Source organism: Trematomus bernacchii, unplaced genomic scaffold (assembly GCF_902827165.1).
Source record: "Trematomus bernacchii unplaced genomic scaffold, fTreBer1.1, whole genome shotgun sequence".
Classification (NCBI taxonomy): domain Eukaryota; kingdom Metazoa; phylum Chordata; class Actinopteri; order Perciformes; family Nototheniidae; genus Trematomus; species Trematomus bernacchii.
In genome coordinates, this window is record NW_022987714.1 from 7,470,330 (window position 1) to 7,495,166 (window position 24,837).

A 24,837-nucleotide genomic window follows, 5' to 3' on the forward strand; every position below is an offset into this window, starting at 1 on the left:
TATGATGTGGAATAGTGCAGTACGAGTCAATATACAAGTTATTGGAATGATATCATTACTGTATACTGTATGTCAAGCAGTTTTTATTCTCAATTCGCACCAAGAAACACACACACGGTGTGATATGTCCAACACTGAGGTATGAAAGGTGAACATGAGACCAAAGAAGAAATACAGTCTCCAAAAAAGTTTTTTTTTCTGTTTTTTTTATTATCTTTTTACAGAGAAGAGCGCTCAAGCTGAAAAGCTCCCTGAAGTCCCATGTGAGCAGTTCAATAGGCCATTCATTTTTGACAAAATCAGGTGTATCGCATTGAAAATAGTACAAAGCAACACATTTTCCAAAGGCAAATCATTCAAATAGCAGAGTACAGAGGGTGTTCAGACATAGCAAAACAATTGAGAGGAAACTAATAAAACTAAATAAATGTAAGTTGACGATGCTTTAGCAGACCATTTCTTTTCGCAAATGTTAGTAAAGCTGCAGTCTGATATAAAAGTGCTGGCCAGTGGTTTTAAATGTTTCGCAATACTGCCCAGAAAAGTGCACTTGGGGTAAGAAAGCTACTGGGCAACACCTTCAGGCCGTAACGAGACACACAAACACTTACTTGGTTCTTTGAGATGCACTTTGAGCTGTTTGTATAATGTTCAGTTAGTCTGGAATCAAGTTCAAAACGAATTGGAAAACTGGAGGAATAGCTTTGCAGGTATAAAGCCAGGCAAACGTTACGTCAGCCATTTAAACAAACAACAAATGCAATACATTTTAAAAGGTATAGAGAAGATTTAAACCATCCTTATATAAGCACAAAACTGTATAATTGTTTCATTTGTGATCAGCTTATGTATAGGTTATGTTATTCTATTGCAGTACAATACATCTTTCCAACTTACATAATACTATGTCAAGTGAGGTGACACTAAAGGTATGTTTGATGTCAAACCAAAAGCAGGAGCACGTCTCTATCTCAAGTTCAAAGGGCAAAACTGCCTGATGTAGCTACAGTGTTTGATGAGACGACAAATGCTCTCTTGTCAATTGTTAGAAAAGTATTTCTATTGGAGAAAATGCTAAAATGAATGTAACTACATTAAAAAAAAATTATACACATAAATACTCAAGTCCTGCTTTTCACTGACTTCTGGCCAAGAGAACAACACCTGAGAAGCTGTCATTTTTTTTAAAGCAAAACAAAATTTAAATCAAGGCATGCTGCTCAATGAAAATAAAACATCTTGTTAAGATTAAAGTTATGAGTGAGATGCGATAAGATCCAAACAAAAAGCAACATGCAGTTAAACATGTTGGGCACTGAAATCACTATAATGCTATATAGTAGAATACATTGGACACCTTTATTGTCTTCAAGCACTATCAAGTACAGACATGGTTTTAGAATCAGAGGCACGTACAGTTTGATCCTTTATAAGTGGTACGAGTTATCATTTTTCTCCTGCAGGGAATAAATTAATAAGGTTAATATTTGACCTGTGCACTGGAGGATAAAGGTCATACTGAGGTGAACTGATACAATAAATGAGGTGACATAACTAGCTTGATTAGACCCATGTTTGTGAAACATATAGATAGAACGTGAGTTAAGGTCATGAGCTATCGTGATATGATGTTCTGTCAGCTGAGGACAGAGGTGATTTGTGTCAACTGGTTGTTATTATGCATTGTATTGTGGAGCGAGACTAAAAACATCGTGCATCAGGATGTCCAGGACTGCATGTTGCCCAGCATGGCCTCAAATCGCTCCATGTTCGGGGCGTAAGAATGAGCTAGGTTGTCCGTCAGGCGACTGTACAGACTGAAAGACTTCAACTCCAACCAGATGAAACCAAATCGGTCTGCATCGAAAAGCACGAAGAGCCCCGGGGTGCGCTCCGGACTGGTGAAGCCGTGCCCAGCGATCAGGCCTGTTCCATAGAAGCTGAAATGGAAAAACATTCATCGATCACTACTACATAGGACATCAATCTCAATGTATCAAACTGTGAGTACAGAAATCAATAGCAGATAATGCTGAGGAATGCTGTATTCGACTTTAGCACTTGATGACTAATAATATGACAAATTATTATTTTTAGTTTTTTTGTAAAAAATTATGATAATATTGAATGTCAGAAAATAGTAAAAACTCATCCAACGCTCCTCCGTGACGATGACCGCTTGATTAAAAAAATAAAAATAAACACATTTGAAAAGTGGGGGGGGACACAAACGGGATTTTGAAAAGTGGGGGGGACATGTCCCCCCTGTCCCCAGTGGAAATTACGCCCATGCATACAGCCCATGTAGTATAATATTTTACAAATGATGAATTACAGCAAACATGTGCAATATATCCATTATTACAGCTCCGTGGGCTAGCAGTAAGGCGATATGGGTCCGTTCTTATTGTGCATCCATGGGTAAAGGTAAAACCTTTACATATATAGTCTATGGGTAAAACCATAGACTGTATATATAAAGGGTAAAACGCATACTGAACACGTAACATGAACGTGCCGGGCGGCGCGGTCCTGTGGGTTAGATGCGCGTTCATAATGCCGAGGGAAATAACTCTCAGAATAACGTTATTAGCACATTTTACAACTTGAGGACCGAATGTTTTTAATAAGGGCTATACAAACGTTCATACTGGGTAGTTTATTTAGTTTCAACAAAATTATCCAACGATTTACAGACCACTCTTTCCCGATGTAAGTCAATGGGAAAAAAGTGTTTCCGGGCCCAGCAACCTAACGGAAGTGTAGTACCGCCGTTTGGCCACAACTAATATTTTCCACAGAGTCCGGCGCACTTCCTGGGGGCTTGTGCGAGACCAGAGATGTAGTTCATTGAGCGGTTTCACACAAAAAAAGTCTTACTTCACAGCTTTACGGCAAAACATTATTTTTTTTACTTGCAAAATTATCTTTTAAACATCATAATTAATAATTTTTCCGAAATAAGGTCCCATGGAGGTCCACCGGAAAGGGAGGGACTTCGCCTCTCGTGATTCTATGGACTCAGCTATGTGAGAGCGCCATCTGTGGCTTGTGTGAGATATTGTACTGTAGTGGAAACAACATTTCTGTACTTATACTTATGCAAGGTTAAAATGACAGTTTTAGATACAGACAGTAAGTGTTTATAAGCCTAGCTCAAATATAACCGTCCGGAAAGTCTTGTCGATGTCTTTTTATTGATGTAAATGACCAGTTGCTTTGATATAAAAGCGACAGAGTCACGCCTTGTCATGCACGTAATAGGTTAATAAGTGCAGGATTCAACTGGTCAAAGTTGAGACGGCTTCTTTGGAGGTTTCATTTCCAGTTTGCAAGTCCTTCCTGTTTGCAGAACCAAGCAGTGTGTAACCAGCCGAGACCATGACGTCCCGTGCAAAACAAACTTTCTTCTTTCTGACGTCTGTTTTATTCCTCGATGTTGCTGCAGATCCACATGGTAAGTGAAGTAGATTACTTATTTCTTTGCACGATAAAGTCCGTGGCAACACTTGTATGCAGATCTGGCTGCAAGCTAGTCTAATAGCACGTAGGCCTAATGGAGAAGTTGATTTTCTTTAAATGTCTTTTAAAAGGTCTATGACTGAAGCAACCTGTTTGCATTTTCTTACGCCTCAATCGAGTTGACCTTTCAGCCACTGACGATCGTGCCTATGTCCAAAGTTGAAACATCTCTGCCAAAGAGCAAATTAGGATCAGAGTTCATGCTGTAATTAATATTTCTTTTTTTTGCTGTCTTCATGTAATGCAATATAAGATGATATTCAACTAATTGTTGCCAAAGTGAGTTATATGTTTGATTTAGTTATACAAACAGCATGGCAAAGAAGATTAAAGACTGTAGATATATACTACGAATCTAGTTCAACATATCCTGGATATGTTTTGAGTTATCCGGTTGATAAACATATTATATTCTTTGCAAGCTCTTGTGGGGCCACAGAAAATGAAGTCACAAGCCGGATTTGTTCCCAGGGCCTTGAGTTTGACACCCCTGCTGTAGACTGTATATAAATGGACGTAGTGTCCGTGACGTCACCCATAGGGCTCGACATGGCTGAAATCAATTGGAAAGTTGTTGTATTATTTAAAACTTTACCATTTATTTGTTCCAACATAATCTAGAACCAGCCAATGAACACATGTTGCCTACATGATGGAAATATATGTGCTACTTAGCTATAACACATGCTATTACTCCTGGTAAGTTACACTGATACATTACATTACATTGAGATTCTGAGTCAGTCCTAATATCCTCACAGCACCTGAAGTCCACACAAAGCTGGGAAGCCTGAGAGGTCAGACTCTGAGTGTCAAGGGGCAGGAGAATGGGGTCCATGCCTACCTGGGTATCCCATTTGCAAAGCCACCTGTGGGCCCTGCTCTGAGACTGGCTGCCCCCCAGCCTGTGGAGGGATGGGAAGGAGTGAGAGACGCCACCAAGCAGCCCCCCATGTAAGGCCTCCACATGCTACAGGTGTTGCATACCTTCCTTTAAAATGATATTCAATACTCACTGAAAATCTTGTTTCTTTTTCAGGTGTGTTCAATATAAAAAGTTAACCATAGATCTGTTGGAAAAACTTGGTGCCATGGTCGTGGATTTGCCAGACATTTCAGAGGACTGCCTTTACCTCAACATTTACACTCCTGCCAACAGAACTCCCGATGCCAAGCTTCCAGTAAGTTGCTCCATGTCGTGAGTGATACTCAGTTAATTTATTCAGGTTTGGATAAGGATTCCTTTTGAATAATCCATACTGAGTGACAATGTAGGTTTTTTAAAACCATACCCCAAAGGGATTGATGTCACAATCTGTGTTATTATCTAGTCATATTAAAGTCTTTGTTAATGTGGTTTATCGAGAATCTAAGTAAGAATGTGCCTTCAATGCTTGTTGAAAAGTTTTAAGGGCTTTCATTACCTTACCAGGTCATGGTCTGGATTCATGGTGGAGGGTTTGGTATGGGGTCAGCTTCCACGTATGATGGCTCCGCCCTGGCTGCTTACCAGGATATGGTCGTAGTTCTGATCCAGTACCGTTTGGGACTTCTGGGCTTTCTCAGGTTAAAACCACTCAAATCACTAAGAAGAGTTAGAATTACCATACTAAAATAATATCTCACTACATTGGATTTGATGTGAAAAAGTAGTCACTTTTACTAGGCGGTTAACAATATAATTGTATCTACCTTTCTAGCACTGGAGATGAGCACATGTCTGGGAACTTTGGCATGTTGGATCAGGTAGAAGCTCTGAGGTGGATCCAGCAGCACATTCACAACTTTGGAGGAAACCCAGATGTAGTTACAATATTTGGGGAGTCTGCTGGCGGAGTGAGCGTATCTCTACTGGTAAGTATCAATCTGCAGTTGAATGCAACAAAAACGACATCACAATCACTACAAAGTTACTTCTGTCATCAGAACCTTACATTTTCTTTGTTCCTTGAATCAACAGCTCCTCTCACCGTTGTCTGATGGCCTCTTCCATCATGCCATTGCTGAGAGTGGCACTGCTGGAATGGATCTTCTTGTTTCAAATAATCCTCTACCAGTAGCACAGGTTAATTATAAGTGTGTGTAAACATTCTTCAGTGCACAACACATTTTTTTTCTAAGTCGTTAAGATGTATCCCACATATATCTCCTCAGATGGTGGCAAATATGTCTGGCTGTAGCCTCGAAAGCACACAGAAGATCGCTGATTGCATGAGAATCATTGACGTAAAAACTATTGAGGCTTTGGGAGAGGTGAGATATTGAATGCAAATAATATATAGATTTATTTAGTAGGATTTATTTTTAATAGGAATATTCTGCTAGATTTCCATGATGTTTTAAGTATTTATCTCAACTTTTACTTTTACAATTTTTTTTCTTAAGGATCTAACCTTGAAAATCTCTGTAAATGTTGATGGACACTTCCTGAGAAAAACAGTGGACGAGCTGTTCCGTACACATGAACTTCTTACCGTACCATTCTTGACCGGCATTAATAATGATGAAGGGGGCTGGATGATTGCTGGTGTAAGTGCAATTGCTAAATTAGCACTGATGTTTATGTGACTGAAGAGCTTAACAATTGCCCATGAAAACATGCTAATGTGTTGTCTAAAATGTGAATTGTCTTCCCTAAGTTTTTTGCTCCTCCAAACTGGACAGAGGGGATAGATAAGGAGCATTTGATGAACTCTCTGTACCTCTTCTTCCCTAATGTAAGACAGACTGTTCTGGACATTACAATGTTACAATATACATCATGTTGAAACTTCTTTGACAGATGTTTTGTTCATTTTTTCCAGCCCGAAGATGCAATTCTTAGAGAGTTAGTGTTAGAGGAATATATTGGAACGGGTGAAGATCGTGTGAAAAATAGAGACGGGTTCACCGAGCTGTTAGGGGATATGATTTTTAACATTCCTGCCATTAAGACCGCTATTGTCCACAGAGGTATTTATCATGCAAATATTTTGAGGAACCATTGTTAAATATTTCTTGCCACACACTTTTATAAACAAAACATCTCATGTCCAATCTTTAATTAATAGATGCAGGTGCTGATGTATACCTGTATGAGTACCAGTATCCTCCACAAATCCTGAAGTCAAGAAGGCCAAGCTTTGTTGGGAGTGACCACGGAGATGAGATCTTTACAGTTTTCGGATTGTGCTTTACAACTACCCATGTCACATTACCCGGTAAGTGAAATATAAAAATCACTATTTTAATAGACCACCAGAGATCTGCAAGGTGTTTTAACAGATTATCTACATTGTAGAGCCATGCACTGAGGAGGAGGAACAGCTTAGCAGAAAAATGATGAGCTACTGGAGCAACTTTGCTCGCACAGGGTAGGAATTTACCTTTGTTACAAGATAATACACACATGGAGATAAGACTGTTTTTATAACTGTGATTGTGTGTGTTTTTTAAGGTCTCCTAATGGGGATGGGCTGGCCCACTGGCCAAAGTACAGCACAGGAGAAGAATACTTGTCAATTGATTTAAAGGAGCAGGTAGCTGGCCAGCACCTTAGGGAGAAGAAGTTTGTCTTCCTGACTCAGACTCTCCCAGAGAAGATCCGAAAAGAGAAGATGAAGCGCAACGAGCTGTAGAACAGTCTCCGCCACCTTTCTCCTCTCATCATTTTTTTATTCAGTGATTCCATTGTTAAAAAGTCAGGTACGCCATAGTAGAGCATTTTAGATTAGGCTATCGTTGTATGTAAAATACATGACACTTTTCTCTGTGCGCGGCAAAACAAGCTCGCCAAAATGGCTTCACTAGTCTGGCAGTATTTAAGTGTCCGAAAATGACAATAAAATAGCGGTATGCAACGTGTGTGTGAAGCAGAAATCCTGCAGCTCCACCCGCTGTGACGGACCGGTGAGCGGAGCAGAACACACATTAAGAGTTAGACCTAACACACTTAGCTATTTGATCTACCTCTGGAACAAGCTAAACTAGTTATAAATATATGTATTCTTCACTGTCGGGTCGCTCATTACTGGATCAGTGAGCTGCATGAGATACTGACGGGCTGTCAGGAGAGAGAGAGAGGGGGAGAGAGGAAAAGAGAGCGATATCGGTATCGGCCGATACTGATTCCTGGCGATCGGCTCCAAAATTGGCGATCGGAGCATCCCTAATAATTGTATATGATATGTTTTATAATGATTGATCATGAAAGTGTTATCAAAGCTGGTAAAGTTGCAGCTAATTTGAATGACTTTGTATACTACAGAGGTAGCTTGTGAATTTACTCCAGGTGGAACTAAAGTCTGATTTAACACTTGATTATATTTCACATCATTCATCCACATCTGTAAAGTAACTAAAGGTATTAAATACATGTAGTGGAGTCAAAGTACACCATTTACCTCTGACTTGTGTTTACTGCCAACCTAAAAGTACCTCAAAAATAGTAATCAATAATATATTGAAAAGTTATTTGGCTGATTGTTTTATATTGGCTCAGCCAGGTTATATGGGATGCCCAGTCTACGTACAGATGGGTCACTCATTTTGAAATATTAAACTTAGTTTTCTTTTCTAACATTTTTAATTTTTCATCCTCATGTAGAATGCTATTATGAAACACACATTTGGTTGTTTATAGCATAAAGAACATCTGATTTAATGTGAGGTAGGGAAATAATCATTTGAGTATAAGTATGTGTATATAAATATGTAATTTACAACAGCTATAAGATGCTTGAAAAGCTTGAAAATGCACCTTGAAAATGCTTGAAAAGTGCTTGAATTTGACTTTGGAAAAGGTGTAAGAACCCTGAATATTCATTAATACAATCAACATTTTTGTGGTAATCTGTGGCTTTCTCACAGATTACCACAACATCTGTTTATTAAAATGCACTCTGCATTTTAATAAACTTGGGAAGGAGATCCTCAATTTCTTTTACAAATTACACAATTTAACTCAAATGTTTAATGTTGGGTAATAACCTTTTATTTTAGATAGTTTCAGGCAATACTTCTTTAAATCTAGAAGCTTGAAAATAAATGCCTCCTTAATTAGTGGGTTACTTCTAGTCTGTGAAATGCATTTAATAATCTGGATTCCCATATCAAATAAAAAATCTTCTGAAGCTGCAGTGTGAAACATTGTACTGAATTATGTGTCTGTTTCCCTCACTCATTACTGTATACTGTATGTCAAGCAGTTTTTATTCTCAATTCGCACCAAGAAACACACACACGGTGTGATATGTCCAACACTGAGGTATGAAAGGTGAACATGAGACCAAAGAAGAAATACAGTCTACAAAAAAGGTTTTTTTTCAGTTTTTTTTTTAATTATCTTTTTACAGAGAAGAGCGCTCAAGCTGAAAAGCTCCCTGAAGTCCCATGTGAGCAGTTCAATAGGCCATTCATTTTTGACAAAATCAGGTGTATCGCATTGAAAATAGTACAAAGCAACACATTTTCCAAAGGCAAATATTCAAATAGCAGAGTACAGAGGGTGTTCAGACATAGCAAAACAATTGAGAGGAAACTAATAAAACTAAATAAATGTAAGTTGACGATGCTTTAGCAGACCATTTCTTTTCGCAAATGTTAGTAAAGCTGCAGTCTGATATAAAAGTGCTGGCCAGTGGTTTTAAATGTTTCGCAATACTGCCCAGAAAAGTGCACTTGGGGTAAGAAAGCTACTGGGCAACACCTTCAGGCCGTAACGAGACACACAAACACTTACTTGGTTCTTTGAGATGCACTTTGAGCTGTTTGTATAATGTTCAGTTAGTCTGGAATCAAGTTCAAAACGAATTGGAAAACTGGAGGAATAGCTTTGCAGGTATAAAGCCAGGCAAACGTTACGTCAGCCATTTAAACAAACAACAAATGCAATACATTTTAAAAGGTATAGAGAAGATTTAAACCATCCTTATATAAGCACAAAACTGTATAATTGTTTCATTTGTGATCAGCTTATGTATAGGTTATGTTATTCTATTGCAGTACAATACATCTTTCCAACTTACATAATACTATGTCAAGTGAGGTGACACTAAAGGTATGTTTGATGTCAAACCAAAAGCAGGAGCACGTCTCTATCTCAAGTTCAAAGGGCAAAACTGCCTGATGTAGCTACAGTGTTTGATGAGACGACAAATGCTCTCTTGTCAATTGTTAGAAAAGTATTTCTATTGGAGAAAATGCTAAAATGAATGTAACTACATTAAAAAAAATTATACACATAAATACTCAAGTCCTGCTTTTCACTGACTTCTGGCCAAGAGAACAACACCTGAGAAGCTGTCATTTTTTTAAAGCAAAACAAAATTTAAATCAAGGCATGCTGCTCAATGAAAATAAAACATCTTGTTAAGATTAAAGTTATGAGTGAGATGCGATAAGATCCAAACAAAAAGCAACATGCAGTTAAACATGTTGGGCACTGAAATCACTATAATGCTATATAGTAGAATACATTGGACACCTTTATTGTCTTCAAGCACTATCAAGTACAGACATGGTTTTAGAATCAGAGGCACGTACAGTTTGATCCTTTATAAGTGGTACGAGTTATCATTTTTCTCCTGCAGGGAATAAATTAATAAGGTTAATATTTGACCTGTGCACTGGAGGATAAAGGTCATACTGAGGTGAACTGATACAATAAATGAGGTGACATAACTAGCTTGATTAGACCCATGTTTGTGAAACATATAGATAGAACGTGAGTTAAGGTCATGAGCTATCGTGATATGATGTTCTGTCAGCTGAGGACAGAGGTGATTTGTGTCAACTGGTTGTTATTATGCATTGTATTGTGGAGCGAGACTAAAAACATCGTGCATCAGGATGTCCAGGACTGCATGTTGCCCAGCATGGCCTCAAATCGCTCCATGTTCGGGGCGTAAGAATGAGCTAGGTTGTCCGTCAGGCGACTGTACAGACTGAAAGACTTCAACTCCAACCAGATGAAACCAAATCGGTCTGCATCGAAAAGCACGAAGAGCCCCGGGGTGCGCTCCGGACTGGTGAAGCCGTGCCCAGCGATCAGGCCTGTTCCATAGAAGCTGAAATGGAAAAACATTCATCGATCACTACTACATAGGACATCAATCTCAATGTATCAAACTGTGAGTACAGAAATCAATAGCAGATAATGCTGAGGAATGCTGTATTCGACTTTAGCACTTGATGACTAATAATATGACCAATTATTATTTTTAGTTTTTTTCGTAAAAATTATGATAATATTGAATGTCAGAAAATAGTAAAAACTCATCCAACGCTCCTCCGTGACGATGACCGCTTGATTAAAAAAATAAAAATAAACACATTTGAAAAGTGGGGGGGGACACAAACGGGATTTTGAAAAGTGGGGGGGACATGTCCCCCCTGTCCCAGTGGAAATTACGCCCATGCATACAGCCCATGTAGTATAATATTTTACAAATGATGAATTACAGCAAACATGTGCAATATATCCATTATTACAGCTCCGTGGGCTAGCAGTAAGGCGATATGGGTCCGTTCTTATTGTGCATCCATGGGTAAAGGTAAAACCTTACATATATAGTCTATGGGTAAAACCATAGACTGTATATATAAAGGGTAAAACGCATACTGAACACGTAACATGAACGTGCCGGGCGGCGCGGTCCTGTGGGTTAGATGCGCGTTCATAATGCCGAGGGAAATAACTCTCAGAATAACGTTATTAGCACATTTTACAACTTGAGGACCGAATGTTTTTAATAAGGGCTATACAAACGTTCATACTGGGTAGTTTATTTAGTTTCAACAAAATTATCCAACGATTTACAGACCACTCTTTCCCGATGTAAGTCAATGGGAAAAAAGTGTTTCCGGGCCCAGCAACCTAACGGAAGTGTAGTACCGCCGTTTGGCCACAACTAATATTTTCCACAGAGTCCGGCGCACTTCCTGGGGGCTTGTGCGAGACCAGAGATGTAGTTCATTGAGCGGTTTCACACAAAAAAAGTCTTACTTCACAGCTTTACGGCAAAACATTATTTTTTTTACTTGCAAAATTATCTTTTAAACATCATAATTAATAATTTTTCCGAAATAAGGTCCCATGGAGGTCCACCGGAAAGGGAGGGACTTCGCCTCTCGTGATTCTATGGACTCCGCTATGTGAGAGCGCCATCTGTGGCTTGTGTGAGATATTGTACTGTAGTGGAAACAACATTTCTGTACTTATACTTATGCAAGGTTAAAATGACAGTTTTAGATACAGACAGTAAGTGTTTATAAGCCTAGCTCAAATATAACCGTCCGGAAAGTCTTGTCGATGTCTTTTTATTGATGTAAATGACCAGTTGCTTTGATATAAAAGCGACAGAGTCACGCCTTGTCATGCACGTAATAGGTTAATAAGTGCAGGATTCAACTGGTCAAAGTTGAGACGGCTTCTTTGGAGGTTTCATTTCCAGTTTGCAAGTCCTTCCTGTTTGCAGAACCAAGCAGTGTGTAACCAGCCGAGACCATGACGTTCCCGTGCAAAACAAACTTTCTTCTTTCTGACGTCTGTTTTATTCCTCGATGTTGCTGCAGATCCACATGGTAAGTGAAGTAGATTACTTATTTCTTTGCACGATAAAGTCCGTGGCAACACTTGTATGCAGATCTGGCTGCAAGCTAGTCTAATAGCACGTAGGCCTAATGGAGAAGTTGATTTTCTTTAAATGTATTTTAAAAGGTCTATGACTGAAGCAACCTGTTTGCATTTTCTTACGCCTCAATCGAGTTGACCTTTCAGCCACTGACGATCGTGCCTATGTCCAAAGGTGAAACATCTCTGCCAAAGAGCAAATTAGGATCAGAGTTCATGCTGTAATTAATATTTCTTTTTTTTGCTGTCTTCATGTAATGCAATATAAGATGATATTCAACTAATTGTTGCCAAAGTGAGTTATATGTTTGATTTAGTTATACAAACAGCATGGCAAAGAAGATTAAAGACTGTAGATATATACTACGAATCTAGTTCAACATATCCTGGATATGTTTTGAGTTATCCGGTTGATAAACATATTATATTCTTTGCAAGCTCTTGTGGGGCCACAGAAAATGAAGTCACAAGCCGGATTTGTTCCCAGGGCCTTGAGTTTGACACCCCTGCTGTAGACTGTATATAAATGGACGTAGTGTCCGTGACGTCACCCATAGGGCTCGACATGGCTGAAATCAATTGGAAAGTTGTTGTATTATTTAAAACTTTACCATTTATTTGTTCCAACATAATCTAGAACCAGCCAATGAACACATGTTGCCTACATGATGGAAATATATGTGCTACTTAGCTATAACACATGCTATTACTCCTGGTAAGTTACACTGATACATTACATTACATTGAGATTCTGAGTCAGTCCTAATATCCTCACAGCACCTGAAGTCCACACAAAGCTGGGAAGCCTGAGAGGTCAGACTCTGAGTGTCAAGGGGCAGGAGAATGGGGTCCATGCCTACCTGGGTATCCCATTTGCAAAGCCACCTGTGGGCCCTGCTCTGAGACTGGCTGCCCCCCAGCCTGTGGAGGGATGGGAAGGAGTGAGAGACGCCACCAAGCAGCCCCCCATGTAAGGCCTCCACATGCTACAGGTGTTGCATACCTTCCTTTAAAATGATATTCAATACTCACTGAAAATCTTGTTTCTTTTTCAGGTGTGTTCAATATAAAAACTTAACCTTAGATATGTTGGAAAAACTTGGTGTCATGGTCGTGGATTTGCCAGACATTTCAGAGGACTGCCTTTACCTCAACATTTACACTCCTGCCAACAGAACTCTCGATGCCAAGCTTCCAGTAAGTTGCTCCATGTCGTGAGTGATACTCAGTTAATTTATTCAGGTTTGGATAAGGATTCCTTTTGAATAATCCATACTGAGTGACAATGTAGGTTTTTTAAAACCATACCCCAAAGGGATTGATGTCACAATCTGTGTTATTATCTAGTCATATTAAAGTCTTTGTTAATGTGGTTTATCGAGAATCTAAGTAAGAATGTGCCTTCAATGCTTGTTGAAAAGTTTAAGGGCTTTCATTACCTTACCAGGTCATTGTCTGGATTCATGGTGGAGGGTTTCGTATGGGGTCAGCTTCCATGTATGATGGCTCCGCCCTGGCTGCTTACCAGGATATGGTCGTAGTTCTGATCCAGTACCGTTTGGGATTTCTGGGCTTTCTCAGGTTAACCATACTAAAATAATATCTCACTACATTGGATTTGATGTGAAAAAGTAGTCACTTTTACTAGGCGGTGAACAATATAATTGTATCTGCCTTTCCAGCACTGGAGATGAGCACATGTCTGGGAACTTTGGCATGTTGGATCAGGTAGAAGCTCTGAGGTGGATCCAGCAGCACATTCACAACTTTGGAGGAAACCCAGATGTAGTTACAATATTTGGGGAGTCTGCTGGCGGAGTGAGCGTATCTCTACTGGTAAGTATCAATCTGCAGTTGAATACAACAAAAACAACATCACAATTACTACAAAGTTACTTCTGTCATCAGAACCTTACATTTTCTTTGTTCCTTGAATCAACAGCTCCTCTCACCGTTGTCTGATGGCCTCTTCCATCATGCCATTGCTGAGAGTGGCACTGCTGGAATGGATCTTCTTGTTTCAAATAATCCTCTACCAGTAGCACAGGTTAATTATAAGTGTGTGTAAACATTCTTCGGTGCACAACACATTTTTTTTTCTAAGTCGTTAAGATGTATCCCACATATATCTCCTCAGATGGTGGCAAATATGTCTGGCTGTAGCCTCGAAAGCACACAGAAGATCGCTGATTGCATGAGAATCGTTGACGTAAAAACTATTGAGGCTTTGGGAGAGGTGAGATATTGAATGCAAATAATATATAGATTTATTTAGTAGGATTTATTTTTAATAGGAATATTCTGCTAGATTTCCATGATGTTTTAAGTATTTATCTCAACTTTTACTTTTACAATTTTTTTTCTTAAGGATCAAACCTTGAAAATCTCTGTAAATGTTGATGGACACTTCCTGAGAAAAACAGTGGACGAGCTGTTCCGTACACATGAACTTCTTACCGTACCATTCATGACCGGCATTAATAATGATGAAGGGGGCTGGGTGCTTGCTGGTGTAAGTGCAATTGCTAAATTAGCACTGATGTTTATGTGACTGAAGAGCTTATCAATTGCCCATGAAAACATGCTAATGTGTTGTCTAAAATGTGAATTGTCTTCCCTAAGTTGTTTGCTCCTCCAAACTGGACAGAGGGGATAGATAAGGAGCATTTCATGAACTCTCTGTACCTCTTCTTCCCTAATGTAAGGCAGACTGTTCTGGACATTACAATGTTACAATATACATCATGTTGAAACTTCTTTGACAGATGTTTTGTTCATTTTTTCCAGCCCGAAGATGCAATTCTTAGAGAGTTAGTGTTAGAGGAATATATTGGAACGGGTGAAGATCGTGTGAAAAATAGAGACGGGTTCACCGAGCTGTTAGGGGATATGAGTTTTAACATTCCTGCCATTAAGACCGCTATTGTCCACAGAGGTATTTATCATGCAAATATTTTGAGGAACCATTGTTAAATATTTCTTGCCACACACTTTTATAAACAAAACATCTCATGTCCAATCTTTAATTAATAGATGCAGGTGCTGATGTATACCTGTATGAGTACCAGTATCCTCCACAAATCCTGAAGTCAAGAAGGCCAAGCTTTGTTGGGAGTGACCACGGAGATGAGATCTTTACAGTTTTCGGATTGTGCTTTACAACTACCCATGTCACATTACCCGGTAAGTGAAATATAAAAATCACTATTTTAATAGACCACCAGAGATCTGCAAGGTGTTTTAACAGATTATCTACATTGTAGAGCCATGCACTGAGGAGGAGGAACAGCTTAGCAGAAAAATGATGAGCTACTGGAGCAACTTTGCTCGCACAGGGTAGGAATTTACCTTTGTTACAAGATAATACACACATGGAGATAAGACTGTTTTTATAACTGTGATTGTGTGTGTTTTTTAAGGTCTCCTAATGGGGATGGGCTGGCCCACTGGCCAAAGTACAGCACAGGAGAAGAATACTTGTCAATTGATTTAAAGGAGCAGGTAGCTGGCCAGCACCTTAGGGAGAAGCAGTTTGTCTTCCTGACTCAGACTCTCCCAGAGAAGATCCGAAAAGAGAAGATGAAGCGCAACGAGCTGTAGAACAGTCTCCGCCACCTTTCTCCTCTCATCATTTTCTTATTCAGTGATTCCATTGTTAAAAAGTCAGTCAAAAGGCATTGCATAATATTCATTAATACAATCAACATTTTTGTGGTAATCTCACAATTACCACAAAATCTGTTTATTAAAATGCACTCTGCATTTTAATAAACTTGGGAAGGAGATCCTCAATTTCTTTTACAAATTACACAATTTAACTCAAATGTTTAATGTTGGGTAATAACCTTTTATTTTAGATAGTTTCAGGCAATACTTCTTTAAAATCTAGAAGCTTGAAAATAAATGCCTCCTTAATTAGTGGGATACTTCTAGTCTGTGAAATGCATTTAATAATCTGGATTCCCATATCAAATAAAAATCTTCTGAAGCTGCAGTGTGAAACATTGTACTGAATTATGTGTCTGTTTCCCTCACTCATTACTGTATACTGTATGTCAAGCAGTTTTTATTCTCAATTCGCACCAAGAAACACACACACGGTGTGATATGTCCAACACTGAGGTATGAAAGGTGAACATGAGACCAAAGAAGAAATACAGTCTCCAAAAAAGGTTTTTTTTCTGTTTTTTTTTTAATTATCTTTTTACAGAGAAGAGCGCTCAAGCTGAAAAGCTCCCTGAAGTCCCATGTGAGCAGTTCAATAGGCCATTCATTTTTGACAAAATCAGGTGTATCGCATTGAAAATAGTACAAAGCAACACATTTTCCAAAGGCAAATCATTCAAATAGCAGAGTACAGAGGGTGTTCAGACATAGCAAAACAATTGAGAGGAAACTAATAAAACTAAATAAATGTAAGTTGACGATGCTTTAGCAGACCATTTCTTTTCGCAAATGTTAGTAAAGCTGCAGTCTGATATAAAAGTGCTGGCCAGTGGTTTTAAATGTTTCGCAATACTGCCCAGAAAAGTGCACTTGGGGTAAGAAAGCTACTGGGCAACACCTTCAGGCCGTAACGAGACACACAAACACTTACTTGGTTCTTTGAGATGCACTTTGAGCTGTTTGTATAATGTTCAGTTAGTCTGGAATCAAGTTCAAAACGAATTGGAAAACTGGAGGAATAGCTTTGCAGGTATAAAGCCAGGCAAACGTTACGTCAGCCATTTAAACAAACAACAAATGCAATACATTTTAAAAGGTAAGAGAAGATTTAAACCATCCTTATATAAGCACAAAACTGTATAATTGTTTCATTTGTGATCAGCTTATGTATAGGTTATGTTATTCTATTGCAGTACAATACATCTTTCCAACTTACATAATACTATGTCAAGTGAGGTGACACTAAAGGTATGTTTGATGTCAAACCAAAAGCAGGAGCACGTCTCTATCTCAAGTTCAAAGGGCAAAACTGCCTGATGTAGCTACAGTGTTTGATGAGACGACAAATGCTCTCTTGTCAATTGTTAGAAAAGTATTTCTATTGGAGAAAATGCTAAAATGAATGTAACTACATTAAAAAAAAATTATACACATAAATACTCAAGTCCTGCTTTTCACTGACTTCTGGCCAAGAGAACAACACCTGAGAAGCTGTCATTTTTTTTAAAGCAAAACAAAATTTAAATCAAGGCATGCTGCTCAATGAAAATAAAACATCTTGTTAAGATTAAAGTTATGAGTGAGATGCGATAAGATCCAAACAAAAAGCAACATGCAGTTAAACATGTTGGGCACTGAAATCACTATAATGCTATATAGTAGAATACATTGGACACCTTTATTGTCTTCAAGCACTATCAAGTACAGACATGGTTTTAGAATCAGAGGCACGTACAGTTTGATCCTTTATAAGTGGTACGAGTTATCATTTTTCTCCTGCAGGGAATAAATTAATAAGGTTAATATTTGACCTGTGCACTGGAGGATAAAGGTCATACTGAGGTGAACTGATACAATAAATGAGGTGACATAACTAGCTTGATTAGACCCATGTTTGTGAAACATATAGATAGAACGTGAGTTAAGGTCATGAGCTATCGTGATATGATGTTCTGTCAGCTGAGGACAGAGGTGATTTGTGTCAACTGGTTGTTATTATGCATTGTATTGTGGAGCGAGACTAAAAACATCGTGCATCAGGATGTCCAGGACTGCATGTTGCCCAGCATGGCCTCAAATCGCTCCATGTTCGGGGCGTAAGAATGAGCTAGGTTGTCCGTCAGGCGACTGTACAGACTGAAAGACTTCAACTCCAACCAGATGAAACCAAATCGGTCTGCATCGAAAAGCACGAAGAGCCCCGGGGTGCGCTCCGGACTGGTGAAGCCGTGCCCAGCGATCAGGCCTGTTCCATAGAAGCTGAAATGGAAAAACATTCATCGATCACTACTACATAGGACATCAATCTCAATGTATCAAACTGTGAGTACAGAAATCAATAGCAGATAATGCTGAGGAATGCTGTATTCGACTTTAGCACTTGATGACTAATAATATGACAAATTATTATTTTTAGTTTTTTTGTAAAAAATTATGATAATATTGAATGTCAGAAAATAGTAAAAACTCATCCAACGCTCCTCCGTGACGATGACCGCTTGATTAAAAAAATAAAAATAAACACATTTGAAAAGTGGGGGGGGACACAAACGGGATTTTGAAAAGTGGGGGGGACATGTCCCCCCTGTCCCCAGTGGAAATTACGCCCATGCATACAGCCCATGTAGTATAATATTTTACAAATGATGAATTACAGCAAACATGTGCAATATATCCATTATTACAGCTCCGTGGGCTAGCAGTAAGGCGATATGGGTCCGTTCTTATTGTGCATCCATGGGTAAAGGTAAAACCTTTACATATATAGTCTATGGGTAAAACCATAGACTGTATATATAAAGGGTAAAACGCATACTGAACACGTAACATGAACGTGCCGGGCGGCGCGGTCCTGTGGGTTAGATGCGCGTTCATAATGCCGAGGGAAATAACTCTCAGAATAACGTTATTAGCACATTTTACAACTTGAGGACCGAATGTTTTTAATAAGGGCTATACAAACGTTCATACTGGGTAGTTTATTTAGTTTCAACAAAATTATCCAACGATTTACAGACCACTCTTTCTCGATGTAAGTCAATGGGAAAAAAGTGTTTCCGGGCCCAGCAACCTAACGGAAGTGTAGTACCGCCGTTTGGCCACAACTAATATTTTCCACAGAGTCCGGCGCACTTCCTGGGGGCTTGTGCGAGACCAGAGATGTAGTTCATTGAGCGGTTTCACACAAAAAAAAGTCTTACTTCACAGCTTTACGGCAAAACATTATTTTTTTTACTTGCAAAATTATCTTTTAAACATCATAATTAATAATTTTTCCGAAATAAGGTCCCATGGAGGTCCACCGGAAAGGGAGGGACTTCGCCTCTCGTGATTCTATGGACTCAGCTATGTGAGAGCGCCATCTGTGGCTTGTGTGAGATATTGTACTGTAGTGGAAACAACATTTCTGTACTTATACTTATGCAAGGTTAAAATGACAGTTTTAGATACAGACAGTAAGTGTTTATAAGCCTAGCTCAAATATAACCGTCCGGAAAGTCTTGTCGATGTCTTTTTATTGATGTAAATGACCAGTTGCTTTGATATAAAAGCGACAGAGTCACGCCTTGTCATGCACGTAATAGGTTAATAAGTGCAGGATTCAACTGGTCAAAGTTGAGACGGCTTCTTTGGAGGTTTCATTTCCAGTTTGCAAGTCCTTCCTGTTTGCAGAACCAAGCAGTGTGTAACCAGCCGAGACCATGACGTCCCGTGCAAAACAAACTTTCTTCTTTCTGACGTCTGTTTTATTCCTCGATGTTGCTGCAGATCCACATGGTAAGTGAAGTAGATTACTTATTTCTTTGCACGATAAAGTCCGTGGCAACACTTGTATGCAGATCTGGCTGCAAGCTAGTCTAATAGCACGTAGGCCTAATGGAGAAGTTGATTTTCTTTAAATGTCTTTTAAAAGGTCTATGACTGAAGCAACCTGTTTGCATTTTCTTACGCCTCAATCGAGTTGACCTTTCAGCCACTGACGATCGTGCCTATGTCCAAAGGTGAAACATCTCTGCCAAAGAGCAAATTAGGATCAGAGTTCATGCTGTAATTAATATTTCTTTTTTTTGCTGTCTTCATGTAATGCAATATAAGATGATATTCAACTAATTGTTGCCAAAGTGAGTTATATGTTTGATTTAGTTATACAAACAGCATGGCAAAGAAGATTAAAGACTGTAGATATATACTACGAATCTAGTTCAACATATCCTGGATATGTTTTGAGTTATCCGGTTGATAAACATATTATATTCTTTGCAAGCTCTTGTGGGGCCACAGAAAATGAAGTCACAAGCCGGATTTGTTCCCAGGGCCTTGAGTTTGACACCCCTGCTGTAGACTGTATATAAATGGACGTAGTGTCCGTGACGTCACCCATAGGGCTCGACATGGCTGAAATCAATTGGAAAGTTGTTGTATTATTTAAAACTTTACCATTTATTTGTTCCAACATAATCTAGAACCAGCCAATGAACACATGTTGCCTACATGATGGAAATATATGTGCTACTTAGCTATAACACATGCTATTACTCCTGGTAAGTTACACTGATACATTACATTACATTGAGATTCTGAGTCAGTCCTAATATCCTCACAGCACCTGAAGTCCACACAAAGCTGGGAAGCCTGAGAGGTCAGACTCTGAGTGTCAAGGGGCAGGAGAATGGGGTCCATGCCTACCTGGGTATCCCATTTGCAAAGCCACCTGTGGGCCCTGCTCTGAGACTGGCTGCCCCCCAGCCTGTGGAGGGATGGGAAGGAGTGAGAGACGCCACCAAGCAGCCCCCCATGTAAGGCCTCCACATGCTACAGGTGTTGCATACCTTCCTTTAAAATGATATTCAATACTCACTGAAAATCTTGTTTCTTTTTCAGGTGTGTTCAATATAAAAAGTTAACCATAGATCTGTTGGAAAAACTTGGTGCCATGGTCGTGGATTTGCCAGACATTTCAGAGGACTGCCTTTACCTCAACATTTACACTCCTGCCAACAGAACTCCCGATGCCAAGCTTCCAGTAAGTTGCTCCATGTCGTGAGTGATACTCAGTTAATTTATTCAGGTTTGGATAAGGATTCCTTTTGAATAATCCATACTGAGTGACAATGTAGGTTTTTTTTAAAACCATACCCCAAAGGGATTGATGTCACAATCTGTGTTATTATCTAGTCATATTAAAGTCTTTGTTAATGTGGTTTATCGAGAATCTAAGTAAGAATGTGCCTTCAATGCTTGTTGAAAAGTTTTAAGGGCTTTCATTACCTTATCAGGTCATGGTCTGGATTCATGGTGGAGGGTTTGGTATGGGGTCAGCTTCCACGTATGATGGCTCCGCCCTGGCTGCTTACCAGGATATGGTCATAGTTCTGATCCAGTACCGTTTGGGACTTCTGGGCTTTCTCAGGTTAAAACCACTCAAATCACTAAGAAGAGTTAGAATTACCATACTAAAATAATATCTCACTACATTGGATTTGATGTGAAAAAGTAGTCACTTTTACTAGGCGGTGAACAATATAATTGTATCTGCCTTTCCAGCACTGGAGATGAGCACATGTCTGGGAACTTTGGCATGCTGGATCAGGTAGAAGCTCTGAGGTGGATCCAGCAGCACATTCACAACTTTGGAGGAAACCCAGATGTAGTTACAATATTTGGGGAGTCTGCTGGCGGAGTGAGCGTATCTCTACTGGTAAGTATCAATCTGCAGTTGAATACAACAAAAACGACATCACAATCACTACAAAGTTACTTCTGTCATCAGAACCTTACATTTTCTTTGTTCCTTGAATCAACAGCTCCTCTCACCGTTGTCTGATGGCCTCTTCCATCATGCCATTGCTGAGAGTGGCACTGCTGGAATGGATCTTCTTGTTTCAAATAATCCTCTACCAGTAGCACAGGTTAATTATAAGTGTGTGTAAACATTCTTCGGTGCACAACACATTTTTTTTCTAAGTCGTTAAGATGTATCCCACATATATCTCCTCAGATGGTGGCAAATATGTCTGGCTGTAGCCTCGAAAGCACACAGAAGATCGCTGATTGCATGAGAATCGTTGACGTAAAAACTATTGAGGCTTTGGGAGAGGTGAGATATTGAATGCAAATAATATATAGATTTATTTAGTAGGATTTATTTTTAATAGGAATATTCTGCTAGATTTCCATGATGTTTTAAGTATTTATCTCAACTTTTACTTTTACAATTTTTTTTCTTAAGGATCTAACCTTGAAAATCTCTGTAAATGTTGATGGACACTTCCTGAGAAAAACAGTGGACGAGCTGTTCCGTACACATGAACTTCTTACCGTACCATTCTTGACCGGCATTAATAATGATGAAGGGGGCTGGATGATTGCTGGTGTAAGTGCAATTGCTAAATTAGCACTGATGTTTATGTGACTGAAGAGCTTAACAATTGCCCATGAAAACATGCTAATGTGTTGTCTAAAATGTGAATTGTCTTCCCTAAGTTTTTTGCTCCTCCAAACTGGACAGAGGGGATAGATAAGGAGCATTTGATGAACTCTCTGTACCTCTTCTTCCCTAATGTAAGGCAGACTGTTCTGGACATTACAATGTTACAATATACATCATGTTGAAACTTCTTTGACAGATGTTTTGTTCATTTTTTCCAGCCCGAAGATGCAATTCTTAGAGAGTTAGTGTTAGAGGAATATATTGGAACGGGTGAAGATCGTGTGAAAAATAGAGACGGGTTCACCGAGCTGTTAGGGGATATGATTTTTAACATTCCTGCCATTAAGACCGCTATTGTCCACAGAGGTATTTATCATGCAAATATTTTGAGGAACCATTGTTAAATATTTCTTGCCACACACTTTTATAAACAAAACATCTCATGTCCAATCTTTAATTAATAGATGCAGGTGCTGATGTATACCTGTATGAGTACCAGTATCCTCCACAAATCCTGAAGTCAAGAAGGCCAAGCTTTGTTGGGAGTGACCACGGAGATGAGATCTTTACAGTTTTCGGATTGTGCTTTACAACTACCCATGTCACATTACCCGGTAAGTGAAATATAAAAATCACTATTTTAATAGACCACCAGAGATCTGCAAGGTGTTTTAACAGATTATCTACATTGTAGAGCCATGCACTGAGGAGGAGGAACAGCTTAGCAGAAAAATGATGAGCTACTGGAGCAACTTTGCTCGCACAGGGTAGGAATTTACCTTTGTTACAAGATAATACACACATGGAGATAAGACTGTTTTTATAACTGTGATTGTGTGTGTTTTTTAAGGTCTCCTAATGGGGATGGGCTGGCCCACTGGCCAAAGTACAGCACAGGAGAAGAATACTTGTCAATTGATTTAAAGGAGCAGGTAGCTGGCCAGCACCTTAGGGAGAAGAAGTTTGTCTTCCTGACTCAGACTCTCCCAGAGAAGATCCGAAAAGAGAAGATGAAGCGCAACGAGCTGTAGAACAGTCTCCGCCACCTTTCTCCTCTCATCATTTTTTTATTCAGTGATTCCATTGTTAAAAAGTCAGGTACGCCATAGTAGAGCATTTTAGATTAGGCTATCGTTGTATGTAAAATACATGACACTTTTCTCTGTGCGCGGCAAAACAAGCTCGCCAAAATGGCTTCACTAGTCTGGCAGTATTTTAAGTGTCCGAAAATGACAATAAAATAGCGGTATGCAACGTGTGTGTGAAGCAGAAATCCTGCAGCTCCACCCGCTGTGACGGACCGGTGAGCGGAGCAGAACACACATTAAGAGTTAGACCTAACACACTTAGCTATTTTATCTACCTCTGGAACAAGCTAAACTAGTTATAAATATATGTATTCTTCACTGTCGGGTCGCTCATTACTGGATCAGTGAGCTGCATGAGATACTGACGGGCTGTCAGGAGAGAGAGAGAGGGGGAGAGAGGAAAAGAGAGCGATATCGGTATCGGCCGATACTGATTCTGGCGATCGGCTCCAAAATTGGCGATCGGAGCATCCCTAATAATTGTATATGATATGTTTTATAATGATTGATCATTAAAGTGTTCTCAAAGCTGGTAAAGTTGCAGCTAGTTTGAATGACTTTGTATACTACAGAGTAGCTTGTGAATTTACTCCAGGTGGAACTAAAGTCTGATTTAACACTTGATTATATTTCACATCATTCATCCACATCTGTAAAGTAACTAAAGGTATTAAATACATGTAGTGGAGTCAAAGTACACCATTTACCTCTGACTTGTGTTTACTGCCAACCTAAAAGTACCTCAAAAATAGTAATCAATAATATATTGAAAAGTTATTTGGCTGATTGTTTTATATTGGCTCAGCCAGGTTATATGGGATGCCCAGTCTACGTACAGATGGGTCACTCATTTTGAAATATTAAACTTAGTTTTCTTTTCTAACATTTTTAATTTGTCATCCTCATGTAGAATGCTATTATGAAACACACATTTGGTTGTTTATAGCATAAAGAACATCTGATTTAATGTGAGGTAGGGAAATAATCATTTGAGTATAAGTATGTGTATATAAATATGTAATTTACAACAGCTGTAAGATGCTTGAAAAGCTTGAAAATGCACCTTGAAAATGCTTGAAAAGTGCTTGAATTTGACTTTGGAAAAGGTGTAAGAACCCTGAATATTCATTAATACAATCAACATTTTTGTGGTAATCTGTGGCTTTCTCACAGATTACCACAACATCTGTTTATTAAAATGCACTCTGCATTTTAATAAACTTGGGAAGGAGATCCTCAATTTCTTTTACAAATTACACAATTTAACTCAAATGTTTAATGTTGGGTAATAACCTTTTATTTTAGATAGTTTCAGGCAATACTTCTTTAAAATCTAGAAGCTTGAAAATAAATGCCTCCTTAATTAGTGGGTTACTTCTAGTCTGTGAAATGCATTTAATAATCTGGATTCCCATATCAAATAAAAATCTTCTGAAGCTGCAGTGTGAAACATTGTACTGAATTATGTGTCTGTTTCCCTCACTCATTACTGTATACTGTATGTCAAGCAGTTTTTATTC

The 24,837-nt window shown here is 39.0% G+C and overlaps 4 protein-coding genes across 5 annotated transcripts in view; all 4 read left to right on the forward strand.

Moving 5' to 3' along the window:
• Positions 1 to 7,291, forward strand: part of LOC117491588 (fatty acyl-CoA hydrolase precursor, medium chain-like) — a 32,004-nt gene extending 24,713 nt beyond the window's left edge. The window contains exon 14 of the mRNA XM_034141658.1: positions 7,172 to 7,291. The gene's annotated coding sequence lies outside the window, so the exon portion shown is untranslated. The remainder of the gene's footprint in view (positions 1 to 7,171) is intronic.
• LOC117491591 (fatty acyl-CoA hydrolase precursor, medium chain-like) lies at positions 3,052 to 16,147 on the forward strand. 2 transcript variants are annotated; one of them, XR_004556780.1, is made up of 14 exons: positions 3,052 to 3,457; positions 4,284 to 4,476; positions 4,562 to 4,703; positions 4,955 to 5,088; positions 5,223 to 5,376; positions 5,483 to 5,587; positions 5,677 to 5,775; positions 5,908 to 6,051; positions 6,162 to 6,239; positions 6,327 to 6,474; positions 6,573 to 6,722; positions 6,803 to 6,875; positions 6,959 to 7,206; positions 15,801 to 16,147. XR_004556780.1 is itself a non-coding variant. In XM_034141661.1 (13 exons), the coding sequence occupies exons 1-13, from the start codon at positions 3,382 to 3,384 to the stop codon at positions 7,137 to 7,139; spliced, it is 1,677 nt and encodes a 558-aa protein (XP_033997552.1). In that variant the 5' UTR covers positions 3,052 to 3,381; the 3' UTR covers positions 7,140 to 7,249. The 2 variants fall into 2 exon arrangements, 1 of the variants encoding a protein (XP_033997552.1); XM_034141661.1 differs by lacking the exon at positions 15,801 to 16,147 and having other exon boundaries at positions 6,959 to 7,249.
• Positions 12,021 to 23,409, forward strand: LOC117491597 (pyrethroid hydrolase Ces2e-like). Its single transcript, XM_034141669.1, has 14 exons — positions 12,021 to 12,084; positions 12,911 to 13,103; positions 13,189 to 13,330; positions 13,581 to 13,714; positions 13,816 to 13,969; positions 14,076 to 14,180; positions 14,271 to 14,369; positions 14,502 to 14,645; positions 14,756 to 14,833; positions 14,921 to 15,068; positions 15,167 to 15,316; positions 15,397 to 15,469; positions 15,553 to 15,765; positions 23,293 to 23,409. Coding segments are annotated over exons 2-13 (1,410 nt in total). The 5' UTR covers positions 12,021 to 12,084; positions 12,911 to 13,101; the 3' UTR covers positions 15,734 to 15,765; positions 23,293 to 23,409.
• LOC117491590 (fatty acyl-CoA hydrolase precursor, medium chain-like) lies at positions 19,171 to 23,370 on the forward strand. The gene is made up of 13 exons (XM_034141660.1): positions 19,171 to 19,576; positions 20,403 to 20,595; positions 20,681 to 20,822; positions 21,076 to 21,209; positions 21,344 to 21,497; positions 21,604 to 21,708; positions 21,798 to 21,896; positions 22,029 to 22,172; positions 22,283 to 22,360; positions 22,448 to 22,595; positions 22,694 to 22,843; positions 22,924 to 22,996; positions 23,080 to 23,370. Exons 1-13 carry the CDS (start codon positions 19,501 to 19,503, stop codon positions 23,258 to 23,260), a joined length of 1,677 nt encoding a protein of 558 aa, XP_033997551.1. The 5' UTR covers positions 19,171 to 19,500; the 3' UTR covers positions 23,261 to 23,370.
• Positions 23,410 to 24,837: the final 1,428 nt, after the last annotated feature.